General features: G+C 36.9%; 1 protein-coding gene across 1 annotated transcript in view; it reads right to left on the reverse strand.

Moving 5' to 3' along the window:
• The window catches only part of MRPS27 (mitochondrial ribosomal protein S27), a 77,459-nt gene that overhangs the window by 43,658 nt on the left and 14,582 nt on the right, over positions 1 to 19,219 (reverse strand). The window contains exons 3-4 of the mRNA XM_054578482.1: positions 15,762 to 15,832; positions 13,813 to 13,871 (exon numbers count right to left, since the gene is read on the reverse strand). Coding sequence (XP_054434457.1) covers positions 13,813 to 13,871; positions 15,762 to 15,832 — 130 coding nt within the window. The remainder of the gene's footprint in view (positions 1 to 13,812; positions 13,872 to 15,761; positions 15,833 to 19,219) is intronic.

Genomic DNA, 19,219 nt, shown 5'->3' on the forward strand with positions numbered 1-19,219 from the left:
TAGTTACACCATACACCAGAATTGGTTTGAGATGTAAAATTAAACTGAGACATAAAATCTAAAATTATAAAGTTTTAAGGAAGAAAACAGAACAGTACCTATGACCAAGGAGTAGGCAATAATTACTTAAGACATAGAAGGTAATAACCATAAATTACAAGGTGGTAAATTAGATTTCATCAATATTAAAAACTTTTGCTCATCAAAACATGTCATTAAGAAACTAAATAGAATAGCCATATTTTATGAGAAAATATCTGCAAAACAGAAATGTGACAAAGAATGAGAATCAGATTTCTCACCATCAGAGAAAGGAATTACAAAATAATGGTCTGGTCAAGACTAAAATGAAACCTAAAACATTAGACTGAAGTAGGATGCACCAGAAAGATGGTTTAAAATATAGAAGGGGGGGACCCAAGAAATCCAGAATTTTTAAATAAAAAATTGTGTATTTATTCTTACATGTTTAAACTTCAATCACCTTCAAAGTACTCTCCATTTGATGCAATACATCTATCAAGGTGTTTTTCCCGCTGCTCAAAACAGTTTTTGAACTTTTTGATTTTGATGCCTTTTAGTGCTTCTGCCATTTTTTTGTTTTATCACTTCCACACTGGCAAAAAATGTTTCCCTTGGAGGACCTTTTTCATATGGAGAAACAAACAAAAAAAAAATCGCTAGATCAGGTGAGATCAGGTGAATAGGCAGAGTGGGACATGGGAGTCAAGCTGCTTTTTGGTCAAAAACTACTGAACACTCAGCACAGTGCAGGCAGGTGCACTCGTAAATCACCCATCGTGAAATGGGCAAAGATGTTGAAAGTGTCTTCAGAAAAAAATTCACTGAAGCTGAACATAGCCGCTCACAACACCACCAGCTGGTACACTGATACAGATGGGTTCCTAGAATACTCACCTAGTGGGGGAAGTCTGTACTACAAGGGGCTTCCCCTTCAGAAAATAATTCCAGGGTTTTTTTGTTTTTGTTTTTGGTCCCTCTGGTACATACTAGATGGAAGGATAGATTGACAGATTTCCTATCTGCTCACTGAGAAAGACCTGGGAACAGTGACACCCTAATAGCAATGAGCATAGTGACACGGAGATTTTGACTTCTGAATACCACCCTCCTCTAAAAAGACCCAGCGCTCTTTGTAAAAATGGCTGATTTTAGGGCCGGGGCAGATAAAGTATAAGATAAGACTAAAATATATTTTTGTGCTGGAACATAAAAAAATGCTTGAAGAATGATGAGGACATATCAAAACAATGCAAGAGTCAGGTTCTCCTACTGATCAAATCTGGGACATTCAGTGCATCAAAAAAAAAATATATATATATATAACTTACTGAATAAAATAAAATCATGAGTCCTTATGATAGAAAGGAATGTATAAATAAATGAAAGAGGAGAAAGGACAAGTTTTTTCTTACAGTAGAATGCTATCTAAAATACAGAAGGAATGATACAGTTGGAAAAATCATCAAAAGATGCCAATGTTAGTGGCTGAAAGTTTGTTAGGAAATAGGATATTTCATAATCTTAAAGTACCTCCCTACACATTACTTACTAATTATAAAGGGGAAATAGTAAATATATAGTGGACAAATCTGATAGATACTACCTTAATAAGGTTGTCAAAATTAACATTACCAACATAGGAACAAACTATCAACATTCCCCTTCTGATTCTGATGCACTGGGAAGAACGCAGCATCATTTCTATGGTACTCCTGCCCACAAACTCCCTCCTTCCTAGGAAATACCAGAGAAACTAACCTGAGGGACATTCCACATCATAACTGGCCTGTACTCTTCAAAAATGTCAAGATAAAGAAATACATACACACAGGCTGTGGAACTATTTCCAAATTAAAGGATACTAAAGAGATATGACAACTAAATATAACATGTGATCCTGGTTTGGATCCTAGACCATGAAAAAAAAAATCCATAAAGAACATTAATTAGGCAACTGACAAAATTTGAATATAGACTCTGTATTAGATTATAGTATTGCATTACAGTCAAATGTTCCGACTTTAATCTTTGTATAGTAGTTATGTATGAGAAATGCCTAAATGAAAAGTCAAATGATCAGTGTCAATAAAAAAATATTCATGTAAGTTAGGTGTCTATCAGTTAACAAGGTCATTTTTCTTATTCTGGAACCTGAGTGAAAAAGGAACACATGATAAACACATGTTCCAGGGCTGATGATGATTATATATATGCTCATTTTGGGATACAAAATAGTCATCCAAATTATTGTTCCTCCTCACGCTACAAGTTGCAAATTAAATAGCTCAGGAGTTGAAGCTACAGCCTTTGTTTTTTGTTTTCTCTTCAAAACAAAACAAAACAAAACAGTAAAGATGAGTAAAAGACACATTGGGATTTTTCCCTCCAAAAATGTAAAAAAGAGCGACGTAGGTGAGGGTATAGATCAAATGTTGGCAAATTAGGGCTGTGGACCTGGCCCGCAGCCTGTTTTTGAACAGCCTGTGATTTAAGAATAGTTTTTACCTTTGTAAATGGTGGTGTAGAGAAAACAGCCATATCAGGCCTCAGACTCAGAAAGGGGCAGTTACCTGGCCCACCCTGGCCCAAACACACCCTATTTTTCTTGCCAAAGTGGACTTTGACAGCAGCCTGGCCAGGCCTACCTCAGGATTTTTCAACATCTGTTCAAATAAATATTTTTAAAATGTGGAAATGAATTCTTTGTGTTGTGAAAGATGAGATTAAAACATTTTAAAGTATTTAAACACTCAGGAAAGTATAGAGAACAAAATACTCATGTACCCAACCACCTCCCTTCATCAAATTCTAAAATGTCACACTTATTTTAGACTTTATTCTTCTTTAACCAAACAAAACACAGACACAGTTGAAGTCCCCCTTTATGCATCTCCTGATCCTATTCCTACTCCACTGTTTTTCACAGGTAAATAATACCCTGAATTTTTTGTTTATCATTCTTGGGCACACGTTTATGCTTTTACACTTTATACGTGTATCTATATAAGCATAAGCAGTACATATTTTCAAACTACATAAACGGTATATTATACAGTGATTCTTTACCACACTTTTTTTTTTCACTCCTTATGGTTTTGAGATAACTGTGCTGGTATGTACCAGCTGTAGTTTGTTTATTCTTTCTCATTGCCATATGGTATTCCATTGTATGAGTCTATCACACTGTGTCTATTTTCCTGTTGATAACATTTGAAGGTGCTTCCAGTTTTTCACTATCATGAAAAACGCTACAATGAATATTCTTATTCTTATAACTTATTCCTTGTGCATGCCAAGGTTTCTTTAAGGTATCTACCTTGGAGGAGGATATCGAGTAGAATACCAGGCCCATCCTCACTTTCATTTCACCTGGCCATTCTGTTCTCCCAGGTGGGCACACAAGTTTCAGTCCCCACTGGTAGTGAATCTGAGCTCCTCCTGCCCCTCTCCTTTGCCATAATTGTAACTGTCAAGACTTTCATTTTTGTTTCTGATAAGTGGGAAAACATGCAGTATTTCAATCTACAACTTAGCTGATCGCTAATGAGAACATCTCTTCATATATTTATGGCCATTCTGTTTTTTTTTTTTTATTCTGTGAGTTATTGATTCCTATCCTCTATCCATTTTTCTATTGGATTATCTTCTTATCTTATGGATCTATAGATACAGTCTAGATACTAATCTTTGTCAGTTAGATGCAAGGCAAATCTTTCCCTTGTCATTGGCTTGTCTTTTAATTTGTCAATGGTGTCTTTTGTGATATAGAACTTTTTAACTTTAATGCATCAAAATTTATCGATCTTTTATCAATTAGTTGTTTGTATCTTGTTCAAAAAAAATCCTTATTGTTGTATAAATATAAATACTCTCCTATATTTCTAAAAGTTTTATGCTTTGCTTTTTCCATTTAAGTTTTTAATCTACTTTTAAAAATGTGCATGTGTGTTTTGAGGAACTAATTTTTTTCCATATGTATAATCAATTGTCCATGTACTATTTATTAACTAATCCATTCTTTCCCCCTTTGTAATTGTGTAAAACATCTAAGTTTCCATATGTGTATGGATCCATTTCTGGGCTCTCTCTGTTCTGTTCCACTAGACTGTTTGTCTAAGCCAACATCTTATTTTATTTATTGCAACTTTCTAAGTCTTGTTATCTATCTGGTAAACCAATCATTTTATCTTAGTCTTCTTAAAACCGAGTTAGTTATTCTTGGCCATTTCCTCTTTCATTTGAATTTTACAATCATCTTCTCAGATTCCACAAAATATTCTGCTGAGATTTTGGTTGGAATTGCATTGAATTTATAGATGAAATCTGATAGTGTCAAATAGTTTAAAACAAATAAAATGGAAATATGTAGTAAAAAAGCCTGCAGGAAACACTAAAAAGTGAGTGATGTCTCCTCTACAAGTTGAAAACAAAGGATATGCTTACTTTTTTCATAAACAAAAAAATAATTTTTAAAAATATGGGAAAATTTGTATGTTTTTACCTATCCTGCAGGGCCATAACAGCCCAATTTTTCATATAACAATAGTCTACACAAATAGAAATTCTTAATTTCTATAGCTTGGAATAAACCAATAAATTAAAATAAATAATGAGGAACGCCAATAACATTAAACATCTTTACCTAGTATTCTGAACTGTTCTTGTGCACTTTAGATATCAGAGCTAAAATCATTGAAAGCCATCCCTCAATTTCTATTTCAACTGTTTCAACGTTTTCCTGTCATGCTCCCAGCCCTAAGAACAGAGCTCTCTTTTTGTGTCTGATTTACAGTTTGATTACTGATTCAATAACATCTTATCAGAGATCGGTTCTGATGCAGGTTGTTCTAACTGGGAATCACCTTCTGTTTCTTTCTCCACAGATGGGAAGCAGATGACTCTCTGCTGCCCCCTTCTGGTTTTTGGCTGCTGGAAGCTTAGTAATATGAGCATACTTATGAGACCTTCAGTTTAGTTGTCTTTTGGGGCCAGGCAGCTTCCTCCAAAATGAGACATCCTTTTCATCTGGCTGCTGAGCTACTGGTGTTCATAAACATTTATTTTTCCCTATCCCCAAGTCCTTATAATCTTTGTACCTTGATACCCTTGGGGTGGGGGTGGTGGAAACAACTGAGGACTATTAGTCTCAGAAACCAAAACTGGAGCTTAAAGTACATTTTCCCTAAGGAGAGAAGTATGGGGAAGGAATAGTCCTTGTGTTTCAAGATGTTATGTCTAGTACAGCCAACATTAAAGCTAAAACTTATTGAGCATTGTCCTTCTTTGCCCCCAGGCTGCTCTATGGGCCTTATTAAGTACTAATTTCTTTAAGTTGCATAACTATCCTAAAGCACAGGCATGATTTTAACCCCCAAATATATGAATGAGGAAAGTGAAGGACAGAGAATATAAGTAACTAAACTGTACAGCTAATAGATGGCATATCTAGGATTCAGATCTAGGCAGATTGGCTCCATTGGCCATGCTTTCATCTTCCATAATATACTGCTTATCAAATAAAAAATAAAAAAAGAAACACATATTTTTGATTAGTCACAAAACAAAACAAAGTAAGCACCACTCACTAGATTAAAGAAAATTCTATAGAAGGAGGTCAGAGAGAGCACATTCAAATAGTGAAAATCGTGCAAGTTCATGGATATAGCAGGATTTGGGACAGGCCTCAGGAGGCAGGTTAGATTCTATCAGAAGAAGATGGGGGACCGTGGGGAGGGAGGAGCACAGGGGCACATTCCGAGGACAGCAGTCCATGCTGGCTGGAGTCTGTAAGCACCGGGTAAGAGGGCCCTACACATCAACTGGGACTGCCTGCCAAGCCCGCAACCAGAGGGCTCTAACGATCTATATGTATGAGACCCACAAAGTTCTCAGTTTCACCAATAATTTCAGTGTTCTTCCTATCAAAATTCTGCCCAGGCTTTTATCAATGAAGACTAATGACCAACTTGAGTTCCACGTCTTGGTAGCTTCCATCGCTGGGCTGTGTAATAGCCAGTGGGTTATAAACACACTGTTCTTGTGCTGTAATGGTCTGGATAGGAAGACCTGGTTTTCCCAGCCTTGCTCGTTACTAGCTATGTAATTTGTGACCCCATTTGTCTTGAAGCCAGCATTGCTATGAGAAAGACAGAAGCCTCAAAAATATCAAATCTGTCTGGTAAAAACAAACATAACTGAAAATCTATCTTGGAAGTAACTGCAGCCACATCAAACACTTCTTGCTACCCGAGTGTCTTCTTGCCTAGACACACAGCATCTGGAAATACTCTGGGATTTATTTGCCAGTGGCCTCAAAACTGATGATGCAAACAATGGAAACTTCTGTTCCACAAATCTCTTCTTGAAGCTTCTGTTTATCTCCTCATCTTTCCCTTAAATATTGCACCAGCTTCTGAAAAGATCTCTCAATTATCTTTAAAATCCTACTGGTCTCTTTATTAAATATAAGACAATATATTTAGTTACAATTTTCTCTCTGCCCTACAACTTTAATTCCTGTTACCCGTGTTATGGTTTCACAGATATGAAAATAGCCAGTAAGAGGAATTTTGGATCAAAGGACTTTACACTATGGAAAAAAAACTTGGGACATATCTTTTTATATGAAACTGTAGTTTTTTTGTTTAGTCCACAAAGGGCTCTGCAACTATTAAAATCAATCTAATTAAGCTCTCAAATCCTTTTAAGTCCCATGTCTTATAACATCCATTAGTTTTTCTTTTAATATTCATAATTATAATAAACTCAATGAATATTTCTTTTAATATTTCTTTTAATATTAATTGAGTTTAATACTCAGTACTACCTGAATAAGTAATATACACCCATGATATAAAATTCAAAAGGTACAAGAGAGAATTCACTGAAGTCAGCCAGGTCTCTTCCCTCCTAAGAAACCAATGTTACCAGTTATTGTGTGTACGTATGTATGTATCATTCCAGAGACAGTCTATGCACATATACACACATATATACACCCATCTCAAAGCACATACATATTACATATACATACACAGAAACCACAGTTGTAATGTAACAGAAAAGTTGTATACCTAGTTTTTTTCACTTAATGCACTCTATAACTTGTTCCATATGAAATACAAATAAAGCTGCCTTGTTCTTTACTACCCAGTATTCTACTGTATGGCTGTAGAATAATTAATTTAGCCAGGACTCAACTGATGAACATAACCTTTTACTTTTTTGTAATGAATATTATGTCACATGTGTGCAACTATATCAGGAGGCTAAAATCCTAGATAGGAAATTATTGGGTCAAAGGCTATGTGCATTTGCAATTCTGGTAAATTAAAAAATTCTTCTCTTAAACCTTCTATTGGGTTCAGAACTTCCATTATAAATAGAGCTGAGAATCATTCTGTCCTTCAGACATGAAATCTGTCTTCACATATCTTCATCTCAAATTCTGTCAGGGAAGTTTAAATTTCCCTTGAATGGACAAATAATGCTTATTGACTTTTGCAAAATCAATCTCCCTTCAGATCCCTTATAATCTTACTTCTTACCCTTCATGTTTCTAAATACATACTAGGCATCCGACATGTATTTCTAGAATTGATCTTGTTCCTAATTTCTCTACATTAATAATGTGTGTGTGCGCTCACACACATACAGGGTGATTCTAAAATTGATACAGGATGTAAACGACCTAGACTAGCCAACATAATATTAAAAAGAACCAAAATGATTTCAAAAAGAACTAACACTAACTGATTTTAAGACATTATAAAACTACAGTCATGAAGACAATGTGGTCTTGGCGTTAAACAGACAATAGAAGAGACATCAATGGAAAAAAACAGTCCAAAAACAGACTCACAAACAGTATACGAACTGAGTATCGACAAGGATTCAAAGGTAATTCAGTGCAGGAAGAATGTTCTTTTCAACAAATGGTGCTGATACAACTAGGTATTCTTATGCCACAAAATTAACTTTGATCTTTACATAATACTATACAAATAAATAGTTCTGAATGGATCATAGTTCCGCCTGTGAAAACTAAAACTATGACACTTCTAAAACAAAACATAGGAGAAAAATCCTTGTGGTGTTGGGTTAGGCAAGAAGTTCTTTGTTGTCATCAAAAGCACAATCCATAAATGAAAAAAAAATGACAAACTATACTTCCATCAAAAATAAAAACCACTTTGAAAAACACTGTTAATTGAATGAAAAAACACGACTATAAGAAAAAGAATCTCAAAACTTTACCATTCAATAACAACAAAAGGCAAAAGATTTGAACAGATACTTCACCAAAGGAGATATATGGATGGTAGACAAGCACATGAAAAGATACTCAACATCATTAGTCATCAGGCAAATGCAAATACAAATCACAATGAGACACCACTATTAGCATGGCTAAATATGTTGGGAAAAATGCGGGGGAACTGAAACTGTTGTTGGGATTGTAAAGGGGTATAACCACTTTGGAAAACAGTTTTGAAAACATATACCTATCATATGTTCCAATCATTCCACTCCTAGATATTTACCATCCGCCCCATCCCATAAAAGCACATGTCCCTATTTGTACTTAGATATTTGTAGTAGCATGGACTGCTATGGACTCCTAGGATCAAAACCTTCAGGAGACCCATTCATCACACTGGAGGAATAAAAGAGAGTAACTATCCAAGGTATGAGACCACTTTGGGAAATCAGGTGGAATGTTAGAATTAAAGCCAGGAAAATACCCTTGAAGGTTCCCGCTATATCCCCTACATGCCTTCCACGGCCAGGCTCCAGGATGAAATAACAAGACCAGTAGGGAGAGAAGTACAAAGTCTAAAGGCTCAGAGGCTGAGGGTTCTCATCCTAACTCTCATCACAAAGCTCCGATGAGCCTTTGACAGGGCCAGGACAATGCCCCTGACAATCGGCTCTTCTCCAATGCACATTAACAGTAAGAACCTCTCCTAGGCCCAAGGTAAGGGTCAGCAAATGAGAAAGAAATAAAGTGCTGGGCAATATCAAAGTCTCTAAAAAATGCTCCAAGAGTCATTTAACTCCCCTTGGGCTCTTACTCTTTTCTTAATAATGTTCAAACATAATGAGACCTGGCAACATGCTGAGAGAAAAAACTTTAACTTCCTCTTACTGCTGTAACACACACGCAATCTCTATGCTCTCAAAGGAAAATTACTACTGCCTAAACTCATGAATGTTGTTTTGTCCTCATAAACTCCTTACTCCCCTCCTTCCACAAGCAGATGTGGATTCTTACACCACAGGCCCGGGGTAGTAGTATGCTCACCTTCCAAGGAAGCATCGGAATATTTTTGCTTGTTTAAAATGAAGTTATTTTGGTCCTTCCTTTTTAGGCTGACTGCCAACTGGGACCGGGAGACACGCAGGCTGCCATCTGTCTCACCCCAGCTGTTCCTGACCTGCCATCCGTCTCCAACCAGGGACACCTCGTTTCTGCCAGGTCAGTTGAACAATTGATGAAAGATGCTTGAGGCCAAGGTACAGTGTGGATGAATGTATCGGCCGCACACAGCCTGCAAAGCGACCTTGACTTCCTCTCACTAGTGCGCGGCATGCCACTCTCCATGACAACACAGAGCTGTATTCTGAGAAAAGCATACCTTCCCATGGAGCTCGGCAACAATCTTTTCTTATTGTATGACAGTTAATTCAGCTAAAAACCAAAAAGGCTAATTTTTAAAAGATGTTATATTTTTAAAATAGAATATGTTATATATGTTAGAGATTTCTATCACTAATCCTTTAGGAATGACGGTTATATTGCAGACTAGATTATCAGTTCCAATTATTGATGCTCCGATAGTAAAAGAAACATGTATAATTTCATGCATCTCTAAACTGCCATGGTCCCAACATGATTTAAAAGTCTAAATAAGCCTTTAAAAATGTAATTTGCAAACATCACTGGTGAAGAGGAGGATACCACAAGGAAAGATGGAATTTTTATAGCTTGAGTTTGCATTCTATTAATGCAGTAATCAAATACTCATATAAGGAAGGATTTGTAAAAGCTTGTTACAGCCATGGAAATAATGGCTTTTACTGATGCTACAATTTTACATGCAGTTTTATCTTTTGAAAAGGGAGACACAGGCCCTGCCTCAGGGCTCACGTGTCTGCGCACACGGACTTTGGAGGTGCTGGGCTCAGAATGACTGACGAGGTGACCCAGGAAAGTGAGGCTCTCCACAAAGTGATAATGGAAAACTCTAGATAAGCTCACTATAAAATAACATTGACCTCAAGCTGACAGACCCCAAAAGGGGATATTTTGTGGAGAAAAAGCTAAGATCATGGTTCTTAGAAAACAAATAACAAGAGATACATGGGATTTCCTCTTATCTCTTAATTTTAATTTTCTCCTGCTCTATCAGCCTCTCATATACACCCTGGTCTCCACGACCCCTTTGGTCTCACTTTCCTTATTTTGTTCTTTTTCCCCACCCTCCTAGCCATATCTATACATATTTTATGAAGTTCCTGGATTAGGTCCTTCTTAACTTGTTTTATTTGTTTATTATATTTTTATTCTCTTATTTTAATCATTTTGTTACAAAATAAACAGTTCTTAGCATGTCTTGTTTTCTTGTTTCTTAGCTTTCATATTTTCTTTATTTTATTTCAGTTTAGCCTTTTAACTGTTTTAATCATTTTTACTCTTGGTTTATTTTCCCTTTAGATTGTATAGAGTATTAACAGGGTTTTTTTTGTTTTTATTTTTGTTTTAAATTGCCAACCTATATCGTTTCTGGTGTTAACTGCCTTAATCATCTTTAATTCACATTATTCTTTTGTTTAAAGGATCATTTCCCTTTTCTTGGTGCTTCCATGCTTTATTTATAAGCAGCAGGACAGATGCTGATTAAAGGGCAGTGGGCCCTCAGAGAACAGCATGGCCCAAATAGGATGGTCAGATATTTGTTTCCCGCCTGCTCTCTAAATAGTGGCCTTTCTGGCTCTCCTTAAAAGATCCCTCAAGGGTTGAAGCCCCTAAACTTTTAAACCTTTATTCTTCAGGAGATTCAAAGGCTGCAAGTCTCTCCTGGGACAATGGGATAATAACAGGCTGGCACATGTCAGCAGCATCCTGAACTGCTGGAACTGGGAACTGCTTACCTGAGCCCCCGATACAATGGCAGAGGCTCAATCGGCTCTCTGTGGATCACTCAGGGTTTCCCGACCTCTTTGGCTCTAATGCTCTTTACATAGTCACTGGGGAGATTTGCTCACTTGGAGATGAGACAATGTAGCAGCTACACTGTGTGCGGAGCGCCTGACCTCTACAGGCTGAGGCAGGGAGAGTTGGGCTAATGACAGGTAGCAGCCCAAAGTCCTGCTAGGGGCCCTACCCTCAAGATGGTACTGCCTGGGGTCTCAGAGATCCTCAAGGCAGACCAGCGAAAAGCTGTCAGTTGTCGGACTTAAGAAAGTGCCACTCTAGTTCCTCATCCTAGACCTGTGACTACAGCTGACCCTAAGATGCGTAAAGTCATCCCATGTAGTATAGATACTGGCATCGCAACCATGACACGCTGAAGACCTAACAGGTAGAAATACCACAGGCCCTCGGTGGCTTCAGGATGAACACTCCTGATTGCAATTAATGGAGATAAACCTCAAGAGTTCACAACTGTAACTTTTCATTTTGCTGAGGCATTATTATGTTTTATATTTATTCTCTAAGGTTAGAAAGCAGGAGTGAGACTCTTAGCTAATGACTGAATCTAGCCAACCTCCATGATCTACATCTGAATGCAGCTATATGGAGTTATACTCAGTCTCATATCTGTATAACAGTCATATTAAGGAGTCATAAAAACACTTCTTTCTTTAAACAATATGCTGAGGAAAAGAGAGCTAATTTCCTTAGTAATGGAAGGAGAAGAAAGAACAGGAATAAAAAAGTGATGTCATAGTTAGAACATTAGTTTTAATTAAGCAAAGGTCACGGTGACAAATTAAACAGTGGCTCAGATTTAAGATGGACAAAAGTATTTTGTATGATCTTACAAAAATAGGAAATAGAGATTTTGTGAAACTTTCAGTAAGACTCTAAGCCACATAAAACGGGACATCATGTGAAGTTTTAATCACAGAAGACCTTAAAGGTAGGACTTAAATTTCTCAGTTAACACTTAATTCATAACTTGTTCATCACTGTAGGTCCAGCACTTCAGACAGAGACTGGGCGCCCACTAGGTGCTCAGTAAATGCTTGGTGAATGTTGAATCACTGAAATCAATGATATGTTACAGAGGTACTTTGGGACAGAAGAAAATTGGGCACCCATTTCTTCCAAGACTATGGCACTGTGTTCCATGGGACACACTTTTAAGGATTAGTTTCTATTTAGAAGTTGGAGCTATTTTCTGAGTTTTGCCATAAATAAAGCAAAAGAATGAGAATTGGGCAGATGCCAGCCCAAATACACCTTTCATCACAGGCAAAAATACTATCAAAGGAGCCCCAAGACAGGGCTTGCTCTCATCAAAGGACCCCTTTATGTTTATCTTAATGAAGGGTAGGAGAGCACTTGCAATTATGATTTCAGGACCTGGAATTTAAACTTTGGACATTGTTCAATCTTAGATTTAAAATAAAGGTTTTTCACAGTGTGGAATCTAATCTACCTAAGATTTATATTTAAACTGAAAACACCAAAAAGGCGGTAGAATTCATCCAATTCAGACAGAAAAAAAAAAAAGCCTCATTACTATTTTGAAAATGAAATAAAAGAGAATTGAGTACATTCTCGCTAATACAAAGAAAGCTTTTAAAAATGCACCCAGATGGAAATAACTGAAACCTTCTTGATCAAAACAAAGCAAAATCTAGTGGGAAATTCTAATGGAATGCTTACTGGAAACACTTTAAATTTCAATCTGAGATATTTTTGGAACCAAGGAATTGGAACAAATCATAAATCAGATTTTTAAAAATCACAATAAGGAAACAATAAAAAGTTAGTTGTAAGGTACTATTTGACAAGTATTTTATAGGTGGAATATCAACTATAAGGATAAGCCATAATTTATTTGGCCAGTCACTTATTTAATGAGTTTTTAGGTTATTTCAGTCTTTTGCTGCTATAGGTGGTGCTGTTTGAACCCATGTAGTTCACAGTAGGGTTGCTCACAGCCGAGGGAAAGAATGAAGTGATGAATGTGGTAGTGTAGGAAAAGTTTTAAAATATAGTATCAATTAACAATAGGTGACAAATAGTACATATAGAGTATATTTCCCTCTGAATAAAAAAGGGGAGGTAAATATATAATTTTTCAACTATCAGATTATTAAAAAAATCCAAAAGTGTGCAAGTACTCCTACTGGCCAAGCTGTAGAAATGGGCCTCTCTCTTATACTGCTGGTGAGACTGTAAACTGGTTAAAACCACAAAAGAAAGGAATTTGGAAGCAGCTGGTGAAATTACAAATATAAACACTTATGAGGCTAATGTGCAAAATTACATATGTATAGAGTTATTAATTACTACATTGTATATAACACAAAAAGAGAGAGCAAACTACCTAAAGACCCATCAATAGGGGACTGGTTTAAATGATATATTCATAGTATGGAATAGCATATAGATATAAAAAATGAGGAAGTTCTCAATATACTGATAGGGAAGGAGCTCCAAAACATAAACTTAAAAAGCAAGGTGTTGAAAATTATATATAATACATACCACCTTTTGTATTAAAAAGAGGTGTGAAATAGGAGAGTAGCCCAATGAAGTGGAAAACTTACTTGTAAAGGTAATACTCTGCATGATCTATCTCTTCTCGAGATGAAATGTTGTCCACAAACTAAAAGACAAAAAAAGAAACCTTTGGTCGAATACAAATTATGCCATATATTGGCCCTAATTCACACATTAACCATATAAAAGACAAAACACCCATTTTATTGGCACAGGATCATGTGGTATGACTCCATCTTTAAAACCCCTTTATGCTAATACAAACAAAAAAATACACAGTGGTTTATCTTTTTCTTTGTCTAGAACAACTAAGGTCATGAAAAGATGTATCTGAAAGTTTGAAAACTCTAATGGCTAAAAAATATGGATCAAGAGATGACAATCTGAATTAAAGAACTCAATGTTGGAACCATTTTTCTTACTCTCACTTAAGTTTTGCTATGCACCAGTCAACCAACAAAGTCTCCTTTTGAACCATAAAACCTATGAGTGTGCTCCTTTATTCCAAACCAAATAAGCAAACACAGATGGCTATTCCAAGGATTGTCTCGGAAGTAGAGACTCAGAGGCAAAAAAGATGGAGTTAGATAATGCATATTGTGAATATAATTAAAACCTTATAAAGAGGGAGAGGAGAGTAAAAAGGGGTTGACTTTCTAAAAAATGCCTCAGACTTACTTCATTAAGGGGTGGATAAAATATGGTGCAAACACAGGCACCTGAAGCTGAGAACTAGCTCCCTCAATGGCTTGCTGTGTGGCATAAGCAGATGGCATCGCCCCTCTGGAACTTAGTTGCTCCATCTGCATAAACAGAATAAAGGCACCTGCCTCAAAGGTCTGAGTCTTCAATGAGAAAATGTATACGAAAGCTTTTTAATTTCTGCAGTGCTCTCTAAACAAATGTCAGGTATTATGACAACAGAGATTTTAACCACCATGTAAGGGGAGAACCAATGGTCTTTCTGTTCCCCTTCAATCTGACCGTATGAGTCTGTAAAATTTAAGTTATGACCTAGTTAAACTCTTCCCCTACTAAAAGGAGAATATCAAGAGACAGAAAGAACCCAGACTTAAAATACTTTCTTTCCTTTTCCTCTTCTAGCTTTAACAATAACATTGAATTTTATGGTGCTATTAATTTCTATAAAGAGCTTTCACAACTAAGATCTCATTTGTCATTGCATCAGCCCTGCAAGAAAGATAACTATTGTCCTCATGTCGGACATGAGGAAAGTGAAAGGGGTCCAACTGCCAATGTCACAAAGTTAATTCTTGATAAAGACAAGATCAGGTATTATTTGAAGGAAAAGAACTTCAATGTCACAGAGAACTGGGTTTGAAGCCCAATTTTTCCACTTAATGACCCTTGTGAACTTGAGAAATTTATCAATCATTCTGAGTGTTGCATGTAAAATGGAGAAAATAATGAGTATCACCTATGGCACTGTAAGACTTAACATATGAGATAATGTATATTAAGAAACTTGTACAATAGATGGCATAGAAGGTATTCAGCAATGGTCACTATCAATTACTATTCCTGATTGCTAGCCTAGTATTATTCTCTACTCCATTGCTCTGCAGCAGTTTAACATGAACATTAACATACGTTCTTTTATATAGTTTCTCAGCCACCAAAAATAACTCCCAATATTAACAAGTAAATACTATTCCTCTGAAGGGTGGTATAAGCCCCAGCCCCCAAAAATCCTGATATTATATATAATAGAATACCATATCCTGGAAAACTCAAATAAATCACATACATAACAATGATCACTGACATCAGAGTCTGGTAAATTAACTTTTATTTCAGTCAAAGAAATTTGCTACTTCACCATAACGTATCTATTAGTAAGTACAAAAACATACCATACTCTAAAAATATTTCCTATGAAAAATATTCTTTATTTACACAGCCTTGTCTATATCAAGAACGTTTCTTGCTTTCTTCTACTTCTTCTTTGAAAATATGTATATTTAAGTTTTCTTACCCGTGATATTGTTAAAGAACTAACAGGCAACTTTTTCTCATATGTTTTATCCATTAAAGATGCTAGATCAGCTGTGAAGACAAAGAAGAAAAAAAAACCTTGTTAAATATACATGTTTACTACGGAAAAACTAACAGATACAACTCCTGCCAGATGGCTGCCATCATTATGAAACCAGTATTAAAAGAGATGCACTCTCTCTCTCTTTTTAGAAATTATTTTCGTATAAATTAAAGAGGACAAAAAGTATTAGTAACATTTTTAAATAATTTATTTAATTGCAGTAAGGATTATGTTTAAAATGCTAGCATATATTTAGCTTTTTATTTATTTTTTAAATCTTTTAAAAACTGTTGCCCAATTACAGGTGTCCCAATTTTTCCCCTTTTGCTCTCCTCAGGCCCGCTCACCCCCACTCCCAGCTCCCATAGTTCTTTAAAAATTTATCAAAATATCTCTAGGAGGAGACACAACAAAGTGTTATTACTGACAGGCTCTGCAGAAAGGAGTTAGAGGGTAAGAGGCAAAGGAAAGAGAACTCTTCACTATTTACACATTTATTCTTTTTGCATTTTGAACCAGGTAAATATATTAGCTATTCAAAAAATTTTTAACTGGAATTTATCAAATGACATTTTTACATTCCCTCAACAAATCAGAGATGGCACCCTGGCTATACTTAGTGATTTTCAGCCTGGACTATTTCTATTGCAGTTTCTTTTGGTAGAACATCCACATGAATACTTGGTATTCCTGAGATTATACTGTTATCTCAGAGTCTAAAAAGATTTGAAATCCTAGGAAAGATAAATTTCCAAATTGATTGTTTCACGCCTTCTCATTGCTTCTCTAACTTAAAATATGCTCTTTCCCTGTCCCCTTGCTCTCACTCTCAACTGATTCTGTGTCTTATTTCTCCGAGTATAAAACAGAAGCAATCAAAGGAGAACTTCATCCTCCTACCATCAAGCCTACCAGGCTGCTGGGATCTGTGCCCATAAAATCTGCCTTCATCTTCTTTTGCTTACAAAGGATAAACTTTATTAAACAAACCCCAAAACAAAAACCTCCCTTGATATCCTGTCTCCTTCCTGCTACGTCTTTGCTCTGCGTCCCTCAGCAGCAAGACAACTCAAGAGTCATACTGGATACAACAGTGACTGCTTCCTTAGTTCCATTCTCACTTGGACACTCTCCAATCAGATTTTGGTTTCCATCACTCTGCTAATCCCAGTGCCCACCTTCCCACTGCTAAATCCGGTGGTAAATTCTTCATCCTCTTCTTCTTGACTGCTCATGAGCATTTGATATAGTGGACCGTTATGATATACTCTTTCTCTCCCTCTCTCCAGTTCCTTTGCAGGATCTCTGCCTCTTCTTGAGTCCTCAGCGTTAGATTACCCTCAGTCTAAGCAGTAGACTCTTCATCCACACACTCTCTCTGACAGCCTTAATCTATAGATTACTGCCTCCACACTTACATGTTTACCCTGCCTCCTGCCTGTAACTCCAAAGTTTTCCAACTGCAATTTCCAACTGCAAAGGTAATGTCTCCATCTGAGTGTCTAATAAGGATCTAAACATTACGCATCCTCTTTATTCTCCATCCTTCCACTCCAGCTTTTCTCCAAGCCTTTCCCATCTCAGTTAATGACCACTACCTTCAGTGGCTTATACAGGCCAAAAATCCAGGTGTTATTCTTGACCCCATTGTTGTTCATACTCTATAACCAATTTTCAGCTACTCTTATGCCCCAGATTTGAAATATAAATATTTCTCACTACTACCACTAAGCCACCAATCTCTCTCACCTCATGACTTCACCTTAACTATGGCCCCTACACTTAGTTTAATCTCTACATAGCCCTTTAAAAGATAAATCACATCCTGTTATTCTCTTTTCTCAACCTGCCAATAGCATCCTATCATACTTAGAATAAAATCCAAAATATTTCCTATGACTTGTAAGTGCCTACATAAACTGGTGGGGGTGTGTGTGTATGTTTAGAGATTTTTAAAATTTACTTTAAGAGAGAGAGGAAGGGAGGGAGAAAGAGAGGGAGAGAAACGTTGATTAGTTGCCTTTTGCACACCTCCAACTGGAGGACCTGGCCCGCAACCTGGGCATGTGCCCTGACCAGGAATCAAACCGGTGACCTTTCAGTTTGCAGGACAACACCCAACCCACTGCACCACACTGGCCAGGGCTGTGTTTATTTATTTACTTATTTTTCTCTTTCACACTTAAAATTAAAATCCATAAAGGCAAGGAATTAATTCACTGATAAATTCTCGGTCTGTAGAACGGTTCCATAAAGGCACTCAATAAATATCTAAAGAAGTGAATAAACGAAAGAAGGGTCAGGGGAGAATGGAAGGAGAGAGGGAGGAAAGAAAAAGAAGTAACTGGATTTAAGGGTTTTTTTTAATGTTCTTTCTTTCTTTTTTTTAATCCCTAGTGGAAGAAACCAGCATCAAGTAATACGGGGACAGAGGTAATCAACTGATAAGTATTTATTGAAGACCTATTGCAATGCGTTTAGCCATTTTTTCCTCTCTTCTTTCCTGGAGGTAATGATCTCAATGATTCAGTAGCTAGTAGGGCAAAGCGACTTTGCGAAATCCCTAAAACCTAATATAATGTGAAAGTAATTAGTTTTTCTTAAGACTCTCTTAAAGGTATTAACACCAGGTGATTAAAGAATGGTAAAGACACCTCCCCCTTCACTTCCCACCTCACACACAAAGATGTCCCTAAAACCTCTTCACACTAAGGCAAATTAATATTGTTAAATTTATTTGCTCAGAGTATTAAACAGCACTCCCATGATACCAAATCTTGATAATCCCTTCATAATAGAGGCCCCTGTGTTGAGATGTTAGGCATTACAAACAATTAGGTACCTTTACTCCAAATTTAAACTTTAACTTCAAAAAATGTGGCTCAGGATATAATGGCCTAATTAAAATGGCCTCCATTTCCTCATTGATTTCACAGAGCGCACAATGTAGGCCTAAACACTGGGTTAGGTTGGCTTCTGTGGTGTGGTAACTCAGGGTTCCATTTTAATCCTTCACTCCAAGACATCTTCAGCAAGTGAAATTGGCTGGGGCCTCCGAAAGGGCAACAGCTGCAGGCCCAGCATCTGACAAATAACATTTGCATATTGCAAGTCAGAGGAAGGTTTGCTGCTAAATATAATATGTGACCAATCACCTCCGACGATAGCGTTGGCGTGATGAATGAGGCAGAAAGCCGCACGGAGCAGGGCTGCCAGGAAAGCTGGGGCGGCTGCGCCCTGCAGAGGGCCGGCGCCACAGGCTTCTGGACTGTGGGCTGCAACAGTCAAAATCACACTTCACGTTTCTCTGAGGGGCCAGCAGATGCCCAGGTTTCATTCAAAGGGATGTGCTAAGAAAAGATGCTTTCCTGCCTGTCACTCACCTCCTCCGGAAT

This window comes from Pteronotus mesoamericanus, unplaced genomic scaffold (genome assembly GCF_021234165.1).
Source record: "Pteronotus mesoamericanus isolate MK-2021 breed Mesoamerican mustached bat unplaced genomic scaffold, CSHL_Meso_final contig_50, whole genome shotgun sequence".
NCBI classification, from domain to species: domain Eukaryota; kingdom Metazoa; phylum Chordata; class Mammalia; order Chiroptera; family Mormoopidae; genus Pteronotus; species Pteronotus mesoamericanus.